At 40.7% G+C, this 10,000-nt stretch overlaps 1 protein-coding gene across 1 annotated transcript in view; it reads left to right on the top strand.

Annotated features, from left to right (window-relative positions):
• The window catches only part of LOC138000857 (uncharacterized), a 30,145-nt gene that overhangs the window by 20,139 nt on the left and 6 nt on the right, over positions 1 to 10,000 (top strand). Inside the window, exons 12-18 of the mRNA XM_068847529.1 lie at positions 697 to 787; positions 1,370 to 1,744; positions 4,341 to 4,463; positions 5,887 to 6,009; positions 7,436 to 7,558; positions 7,790 to 7,927; positions 9,350 to 10,000. The exon at positions 9,350 to 10,000 is cut by the window's right edge and continues 6 nt beyond it. Of these exons, the coding sequence (XP_068703630.1) occupies positions 697 to 787; positions 1,370 to 1,744; positions 4,341 to 4,463; positions 5,887 to 6,009; positions 7,436 to 7,558; positions 7,790 to 7,927; positions 9,350 to 9,717 (1,341 nt within the window). The 3' untranslated portion in view covers positions 9,718 to 10,000. The remainder of the gene's footprint in view (positions 1 to 696; positions 788 to 1,369; positions 1,745 to 4,340; positions 4,464 to 5,886; positions 6,010 to 7,435; positions 7,559 to 7,789; positions 7,928 to 9,349) is intronic.

The raw sequence follows: 10,000 nt of genomic DNA, 5'->3' as shown, positions 1-10,000 counted from the left end.
TCATGATATGTCAAACTGGATTGAAACCAGCGAAAAATGCAGAAAGAAGACATTTTCCAAACCGTTTTCCACCTGGACACGAAAAGTGTTGACTGTGTAAGAACTATAGTTGACGTAGTATGGCCATGTAGCCGCGTCGAGCCACAGAAAGCGCGCGAAAAATGAAGCGTCGTTTATTTCTTGGTAAGTTAACCTGGGTTGAGCTTGCAATCCAATCGAAAACCAGTACCTGGTCAGCAGTCAACTTCAAAAAAACAGCTGACCTCGGTAAGCTCTAAACTTAAGCTCGCAATATGGTCACGTGATACTGGTCAGCGTACACCTTGTTTTGACAGGTGTCAATTGATCATAACATGGATGTCCAATAACAAAGATGCATGGTGTAAAATAGCGTGATACTGGTCACTTTGGCAAACATGGAGGGGTGGACGTACGTACGTACGGACATCCGGACGGTTGATGACGTTATGGTTATAAAACCAAAATTGCACGCATCGATGGGTTACCATCTTTTCTTAACTATGGTGCTCCGTGCGCTAGCGCCTTCGGCGCGCGCGGAGCTCCGCTATCATCCAACAACTACAGTAAAAAATTGAACCCGTAGTGGGCTTTCTAGCTAAAATTAGCTTCATGGCACATTAAAATCACTTCATTGACGTATTCTGTTGACATTTACTGTTTTCCTTGTAATTGCAGTACATTAACACGATCAGAGCCCGAATTTGTCTGAAAGAATTGTACGAATCAAGATATGACCCGCTTTCTATATCATATGCTGTTGTGTCAGGTAAGCTTGAAAGAAGTAATTCAAATAAATTAATGTTGAGTCATCGTCATTTCTGCTTCATAGTTAGTGATGCTGGTTGAGAAGTTATGGTTTGAAGCATTTTGTAGTTGCAGCGTACTCGGTGTTAGGCAGCATTCCTAGTGTTCTATTACACCTCTAATCAAGAACTGATTAGAGGGCTGTCAATTCAGCATGTAGTACAGAAAGCCTACAAATTTAGGTTAGAAGTTTGGTATTTTGTGAGAGCCTGGTGATTTACCGTTGCATGTTTTTTTTTTATTGTTAATATTATGCCATATCTGAGTAATTTGGTGGTTCTTTAACCACGGAGTTCCCCAAGTCATTTCCCAGAACTTCTTACCTGTTCTTCAACTTTTTTAGCAGACTCGGCTGATGATAGTGCCCTGTGGTGTTTTTAATTTATGCTCCACTATTTTCTAAAACGGGGATAATCATCTTCATCATCATCATCGTCACTATTATCAACTCCATGTTTATTGGTCTTGCTGTTGTTGATCATGGTGATACTGAATTTACTACTTGTCCTGAATTGGCATTCTTTTTCTTTTCTTTTTCACTCAGATATCTGCCCATCTGGATGGGGTTATTTTAATGGTTACTGCTACTTCTCAAGCCGAGCATGTTCTTCATGGCTGACCGCGGAATTAAAGTGTTCAGCAGTGGGTTCAAGTCTGGTTACTATACACAACCACGAAGAAAATGTTTACGTGCAGCATCGCAATAACGGCGAACGAAGCTGGATTGGTCTGAATGATCGAAGTGTGGAGGGATCATTTGTCTGGACCAACCACGAATTGAGCAGTTTCAGGTTCTGGGCGCCAAGGCAACCAAACAATTGGAGAAACGAAGACTGTGTGCACACTCTTGGTGCTAAACATGGTTACACTTGGAATGACGTGTCATGTGACAGCTGTTACAATTTCACTTGTTTCAAAGGTACACTTTATTTTGCTTGGTTTAACTTTTACGTACCAAATAAATCATCGATTGAAGTAACGGTAAACAAACCTAGTGGAGAATCTGTCCCTCGCCCTGGGGCCTGGGACGTAATACTATTTTCGCAGTCGACTTTAATTGGGTAATACTCAAATACAAACACCAAAATAAAAACATTCTCAATCGACTCAGTCTCACCCTGAGGAATGTTCTTTATACGTTCTTATAATTTTGGTTGATCTCAGCCTCAACGTTCTTATAAAAACATTCTTATAAAAAAAGTGTATAGAAATAGCGTTTATGGAAATAGTTATGCTTCTGCCGATAAAGTACAAAATTAATCGTCGTTAGTGTGTACAGTTTACAGTGATCAAACAGATCAAACACCTGAGCTGACAGCATGCAGTAAACAAACAAGCCTTGAAAACAATAACCAACATTATTATTCCACTATTGCGTCATTTTACCATATTTGGTCAAGGGAACGCTTGAAATATGAGACGGTAATACACTGTAGTGTCCCAGTTCGATCGGTTTAGAACGGAGCAAATACGGACGGAACGGCAGTTTTTCTCCGAAAGTTTTGTTTTCAACGCGATACAAAGCCTTAGAATTTAGCTTGTCATCGCTTGTCCCTCGTCATTTCGTTTATACAATCAAATAAAGGACATTTGGCTGGCTTTCTGTGCTGTTTACATCGTTTTTTAGAACACTCTTACCAGATAAAATTGAATCAAAATAACACCATTTTGTAGTGGAATAACAAATCTCTTATTCGATGGTGTAACATATAATACTCGCGGACATTTTGCTCATTTCTCGTATTTTTCCTCACCCCTGCGGGGCTCGGAAAAATACCACGCAACTCGCAAAATATCGGCACGAATTATATGTTCAACCATCAAATAAGATGTATATTTTAATCAACAACTAAAACTGAAATTACAGGCACAGTAATCCCTTTCACAACATTTTCCGTTTGACTGACAATCTTTTCTCCCTCTATTTTCAGTTCAGAACAATAGCAAAAATCTTTACTAATTAAAAAGTCAACCTAAAGCGTAGTAAATTGGTTTACTGAACTGCAATTTCACAGTCAAACAAAGCAGCGCACAACTGGACATCCAAAAAAATATTTATAAAGTTACACTGGTGGTTAAAAAGCGTTTCAGGAATTATTTACAATAACAATGTTCCCGACGTTTCGGTGGCAATCACGGACCTTCTTCAGGGGAAGTGAGAGAAAAATTTACAAAAAGCACAGATATAAACAAGACGCTTTCTCTCACTTCCCCTGATGAAGGTCCGTGATTGCGACCGAAACGTCGGGAATATTTTTATTGTAAATAATTTCTGAAACGTTTTTTAACCACCAGTGTAACTTTATAAATATATTTTTTAATGTACCCACCTGGTGACAAACCCAGTTTTAATACAACTGGACATCCATTTCACACAAAAAAACCTATAAATGTGATTGTTGAAAGATGTCAGAATCTCTGTCAACACGGAATTGCAAACGTTTTCAGGCCTTCTTGTTTTTTTTTTGCTACAGTAGTTTTACAAAATATGTGAGGCAGCGAGGTATATATTAAGATGAAAAACATTACCCGAAAGCTTAAGCAGGAACCCGTCGGTAGGAGCCTCCAACTGGCTTCCCTAGGTGATGTAGCGTTTTTCCTGACCTATCTATTTATAGAAATAACTTTTTTGAATTTGCCGTGCTTATTAAAGATGTTCCCAAAGAGGTCCGCAGGAAGGGGCGATCCAAGATGGCGGCCGAATGCGGGAAACAAGACTCAAAGTTTTGAAACCGCCTCCCCGTTCCCTTTTCAATTGTTATTGACGTTTAACATGACAACGAATGGGGCAAAAGTGGTTCTAAAAATAGATAAGTGAAGGGGGTAGCTTCTAAAGAAACTGTGGTGCTGCGTCGGTGGGGAAGAAGTATACAAAAATTTGGTTTTATCAACGGAGTTAATAATGTAAATTGGCCACTGTGCAGAGATTCTAAAAGCTGACGTTTCGAGCGTTAGCCCTTCGTCAGAGGTCAGAGCGAATCGAGGAATTATGGGTTACGTGTAGCTTTTATAGTAGAGTAGGAGCTACGCTATTGGTGGTAACATGGCAACGTGAAAAATAGGAATATATTAGTTAAATGAAAAGCGTTCGTAAATACCGTGAGGATTAAGGGTGCCGATTTGGAAGATGAATTTTTGTTCTAGATAGGTCAGGAAAAACGCTACTTCATAGAAACAAAGTGGGAGGTGGAGGCTCCTACTGATGGCTTCCTACTGAAAGCTAACCAGTTTTACGTTGATTTTCATTGAAATTTCCCCTTCTCCTTCCTCGGAAAAAAAAAAACGCGGGTTGCCAATGCAACGCTACCACGCAATTTCCCGCCCAGGAAAATTGCCCGAACACTCCCGTCCCCAGTGGCTGTCCTGCCTCCTCACCTTCACCCTTACAGTCTGTACGGGCGGACGTACATGACGTCAACATTTCTTGCATCGATAGATTACCCAAAGAAACTTACCCATGGTGCTCCGCTAACGCGCTTGCCATCTTCATGTTCATGTTATGCTTTTTTCTGTAGATATCGACGAGTGCTCCACTAATACCCACAGCTGTGATGTCAATGCCGTTTGTAGTAATACTAAGGGATCATACCTGTGCACATGCAATAGCGGCTTTTCGGGCGATGGAAAAACATGTTCGGGTAAGTTAAACTCACATACAACTTGGACCTTGCAAAAGTTTCGCTCAAAAATCACTGACAGGACGTGAGAGTAAAATTTACAAAAAGCACAGATATAAACAAGACGCTTTCTCTCACTTCCCCTGATGAAGGTCCGTGATTGCGACCGAAACGTCGGGAATATTTTTATTGTAAATAATTTCTGAAACGTTTTTTAACCACCAGTGTAACTTTATAAATATATTTTTTAATGTACCCACCTGGTGACAAACCCAGTTTTAATACAACTGGACATCCATTTCACACAAAAAAACCTATAAATGTGATTGTTGAAAGATGTCAGAATCTCTGTCAACACGGAATTGCAAACGTTTTCAGGCCTTCTTGTTTTTTTTTAGCTACAGTAGTTTTACAAAATATGTGAGGCAGCGAGGTATATATTAAGATGAAAAACATTACCCGAAAGCTTAAGCAGGAACCCATCGGTAGGAGCCTCCAACTGGCTTCCCTAGGTGAGGTAGCGTTTTTCCTGAGCTATCTATTTATAGAAATAACTTTTTTGAATTTGCCGTGCTTATTAAAGATGTTCCCAAAGAGGTCCGCAGGAAGGGGCGATCCAAGATGGCGGCCGAATGCGGGAAACAAGACTCAAAGTTTTGAAACCGCCTCCCCGTTCCCTTTTCAATTGTTATTGACGTTTAACATGACAACGAATGGGGAAAAAGTGATTCTAAAAATAGATAAATGAAGGGGGTAGCTTCTGAAGAAACTGTGGTGCTGCGTCGGTGGGGAAGAAGTATACAAAAATTTGGTTTTATCAACGGAGTTAATAATGTAAATTGCCACTGTACAGAGATTCTAAAAGCTGACGTTTCGAGCGTTAGCCCTTCGTCAGAGGTCAGAGCGAATCGAGGAATTATGGGTTACGTGTAGCTTTTATAGTAGAGTAGGAGCTACGCTATTGGTGGTAACATGGCAACGTGAAAAATAGGAATATATTAGTTAAATGAAAAGCGTTCGTAAATGCCGTGAGGATTAAGGGTGCCGATTTGGAAGATGAATTTTTGTTCTAGATAGGTCAGGAAAAACGCTACTTCATAGAAACAAAGTGGGAGGTGGAGGCTCCTACTGATGGGTTACTACTGAAAGCTAACCAGTTTTACGTTGATTTTCATTGAAATTTCCCCTTCTCCTTCCTCGGAAAAAAAAAAACGCGGGTTGCCAATGCAACGCTACCACGCAATTTCCCGCCCAGGAAAATTGCCCGAACACTCCCGTCCCCAGTGGCTGTCCTGCCTCCTCACCTTCACCCCGACAGTCTGTACGGGCAGACGTACATGACGTCAACATTTCTTGCATCGATAGATTACCCAAAGAAACTTACCCATGGTGCTCCGCTAACGCGCTTGCCATCTTCATGTTCATGTTATGCTTTTTTCTGTAGATATCGACGAGTGCTCCACTAATACCTACAGCTGTGATGTCAATGCCGTTTGTAGCAATACTAAGGGATCATACCTGTGCACATGCAATAGCGGCTTTTCGGGTGATGGAAAAACATGTTCGGGTAAGTTAAACTCACACACAACTTGGACCTTGCAAAAGTTTAGCTCAAAAATCACTGACAGGACGTGAGAGAAAAATTTACAAAAAGCACAGATATAAACAAGACGCTTTCTCTCACTTCCCCTGATGAAGGTCCGTGATTGCGACCGAAACGTCGGGAATATTTTTATTGTAAATAATTTCTGAAACGTTTTTTAACCACCAGTGTAACTTTATAAATATATTTTTTAATGTACCCACCTGGTGACAAACCCAGTTTTAATACAACTGGACATCCATTTCACACAAAAAAACCTATAAATGTGATTGTTGAAAGATGTCAGAATCTCTGTCAACACGGAATTGCAAACGTTTTCAGGCCTTCTTGTTTTTTTTTTAGCTACAGTAGTTTTACAAAATATGTGAGGCAGCGAGGTATATATTAAGATGAAAAACATTACCCGAAAGCTTAAGCAGGAACCCGTCGGTAGGAGCCTCCGACTGGCTTCCCTAGGTGAGGTAGCGTTTTTCCTGACCTATCTATTTATAGAAATAACTTTTTTGAATTTGCCGTGCTTATTAAAGATGTTCCCAAAGAGGTCCGCAGGAAGAGGCGATCCAAGATGGCGGCCGAATGCGGGAAACAAGACTCAAAGTTTTGAAACCGCCTCCCCGTTCCCTTTTCAATTGTTATTGACGTTTAACATGACAACGAATGGGGCAAAAGTGGTTCTAAAAATAGATAAGTGAAGGGGGTAGCTTCTAAAGAAACTGTGGTGCTGCGTCGGTGGGGAAGAAGTATACAAAAATTTGGTTTTATCAACGGAGTTAATAATGTAAATTGGCCACTGTGCAGAGATTCTAAAAGCTGACGTTTCGAGCGTTAGCCCTTCGTCAGAGGTCAGAGCGAATCGAGGAATTATGGGTTACGTGTAGCTTTTATAGTAGAGTAGGAGCTACGCTATTGGTGGTAACATGGCAACGTGAAAAATAGAAATATATTAGTTAAATGAAAAGCGTTCGTAAATACCGTGAGGATTAAGGGTGCCGATTTGGAAGATGAATTTTTGTTCTAGATAGGTCAGGAAAAACGCTACTTCATAGAAACAAAGTGGGAGGTGGAGGCTCCTACTGATGGCTTCCTACTGAAAGCTAACCAGTTTTACGTTGATTTTCATTGAAATTTCCCCTTCTCCTTCCTCGGAAAAAAAAAAAACGCGGGTTGCCAATGCAACGCTACCACGCAATTTCCCGCCCAGGAAAATTGCCCGAACACTCCCGTCCCCAGTGGCTGTCCTGCCTCCTCACCTTCACCCTTACAGTCTGTACGGGCGGACGTACATGACGTCAACATTTCTTGCATCGATAGATTACCCAAAGAAACTTACCCATGGTGCTCCGCTAACGCGCTTGCCATCTTCATGTTCATGTTATGCTTTTTTCTGTAGATATCGACGAGTGCTCCACTAATACCCACAGCTGTGATGTCAATGCCGTTTGTAGTAATACTAAGGGATCATACCTGTGCACATGCAATAGCGGCTTTTCGGGCGATGGAAAAACATGTTCGGGTAAGTTAAACTCACATACAACTTGGACCTTGCAAAAGTTTCGCTCAAAAATCACTGACAGGACGTGAGAAAATGTTCATATTAACAAAAACTAGGTAACGGTTTGCATTGTTTACTCTGATTTGATTAGAAAGCTACCATTTACAATGCCGAATAAGATTCAATCAAATACCCCAAGCCCGCTATATTTTATATTAACTACGACACTTTTGAGTGACACTATCTCTACAGATATCAATGAGTGTACTAGTGGTTTACATAACTGCAGCAGTTCACGGGCTACATGTACTAATACTGTTGGATCCTACAACTGCTCGTGTGTGAATCCTTACACTGGAGATGGAAAGGCTTGTAATCATCCTGCATCAGGTAATAACTTGGCACTAGCGTACATTACCAAGACAAAACTGAGTGACGAAACTATGGACACTGATAAGTCCAGTGCTCAAAGTACCAACTGTCCTTAGCTCTTACTATGAACTACGTGAAGACAAGAGACTATCAGGTGAAAGAACACATCCCCGTGCCCTATGATAATCTTTTACAATCTATTTTAAGCCTCGCGCTACGCTGTGAAAGTTATTTTTAGTTTCGTCCCCATGGCTGCGCGGTCCATGGTCAGAGGATCAGATGTGAAGAAACTTGCGAAGACTTCGCCGTCGCATGATCCAGTGAAATCCTAAATCGAAATTTGAAGATTTTTCGAAGCTCGAAATTTCAACATCTTCCTCAAAAGAGCTCGCATCCCTACTTTCTGTTGATTCGACATCACCTTCATCGGATTCAGCTATGTACAGCATGGACCAGTTTTCTCTACCTGGACGGGAACTTTTCCCACTCTTTTCAAAATCAAAGTTTTTTTTCAGATTCATCGACAAATGTGATGTCTACTACAGACGCCATTTTCTCAAGCAGAACAGCAAAGCGGTCATTACGTCATTACAATTGACCAATCAGGTGTCTTTCGTAAAATAGCCTCGCAGCTTGATTACGAGCTAAAATTAGCTTGAAAAAGATTATCATGGGAAGAGGTCCATGTATAGGGGATGTCTTCTCTTACCCTCATAGTCTCTTGGTGAAGATGATTTTAAAGAGAAATTCATACGAACAAGCACCTTGCTATCAATCCCTTTGTGCCTTTCGTAAAGAACCCGTATGACTTTTAAAATTTCGATAAAATGGTGAAAACTTACTATGGTCAAATTGTTTGGAAAAAAATTGGCAATTTGGAAGGGCGGAGGCCGTAGGGCGAATGCAGTATTAGGTCATACAAAAATTTTATCCGTTGTTATCAAGTTGAGAAAAAAATTCAAATAACGTTTGTGGAAAAAGAAACTAAGATAAATATTGTCTCAAATTCATTTTAAGGCTGTAATGCTGGTGGCACGTGTTCGTTGTAAGTGATTTGCTTTGGTGGCTTAGTTCTATTGTTTGAATTCGCTCTCAAACGGCATCTCATCGTTCCAAATGGTCCTGCAGAAAGCAATGCTTCTCAGCTTGATTTCGCTCCCACCACTTTAGGCATTCGCATACAATTTTGGGCTTTTAAGAGGTCGCTCTGCATGGCTCTGCGTGAGTTACAAACTAATAAAAAATTCATTTTCTTTCTCACTGTTTGGGATCAGATCACATGCTCGGTTGTCAATCTAAATCGAGTGTTTTCCTGGTATGTCATAGACAAAAAGTAAAAAAGTAATAGACAGAGACCGACCATCAAATTTGTCCAATTTGTTCTGACTTTCAGTATATCCGTGACCACCGTGCATTAGACATTTTCTGTTTCTTTCTCAGAATGCCGAAATTACAACACTTTGAGCAGTTATGACAGAAAGATCACTTATTATGGCAGCAGCTACTGTGACAGCAGAATTGGTCCGGCGTGGTTTCGATTTCAAGGGGCAGCAGGTACACGAATGCCAACTTCATGTCCACCACAAAATCGCTGCAATACTCGCTCACCTGGATGGCTAAGAGGAGGGCATCCCAGTGTCGCGGACGGCCAAGTAAGCAGGACAGTATGTTTCTACAGGTACGGTTATTACCATTACAGCTGCTGCAGGAGTTCGACTACCATTCAAGTCAGAAACTGCGGTTCTTTCTACGTTTATTATCTTAACTCTTCACCATGCTGTAACTGCCGCTATTGCGGGACCTCCTAGGACAAGTACTAGACGTGTGACATTCACCAAGTAAAAAAAGGGTTTTTTTTTTCTTATCGGTAGTAGATAGCCATCTTATCTGTAAACGAATGACTGGCAATACTATTTTAGACCACATTGCTTCAATTTGTAACAATTTTAAATTTTGAACGAAAGAAAGGTTTCCGGAAAACAGACTTGCAATCAAGATAAACAACCTTTTCTGAACCTTGTTTGCGCACCAAATCCACAAGTAGCTGTTACAATACAAAACAAATCATTTTAATCGACGTTTAGCTAGGTG

Source organism: Montipora foliosa, chromosome 4 (genome assembly GCF_036669935.1).
Source record: "Montipora foliosa isolate CH-2021 chromosome 4, ASM3666993v2, whole genome shotgun sequence".
Taxonomy (NCBI): domain Eukaryota; kingdom Metazoa; phylum Cnidaria; class Anthozoa; order Scleractinia; family Acroporidae; genus Montipora; species Montipora foliosa.
The sequence above is the reverse complement of the archived record's forward strand: the minus strand, read 5'-3'. Positions and strand labels throughout refer to the sequence as shown.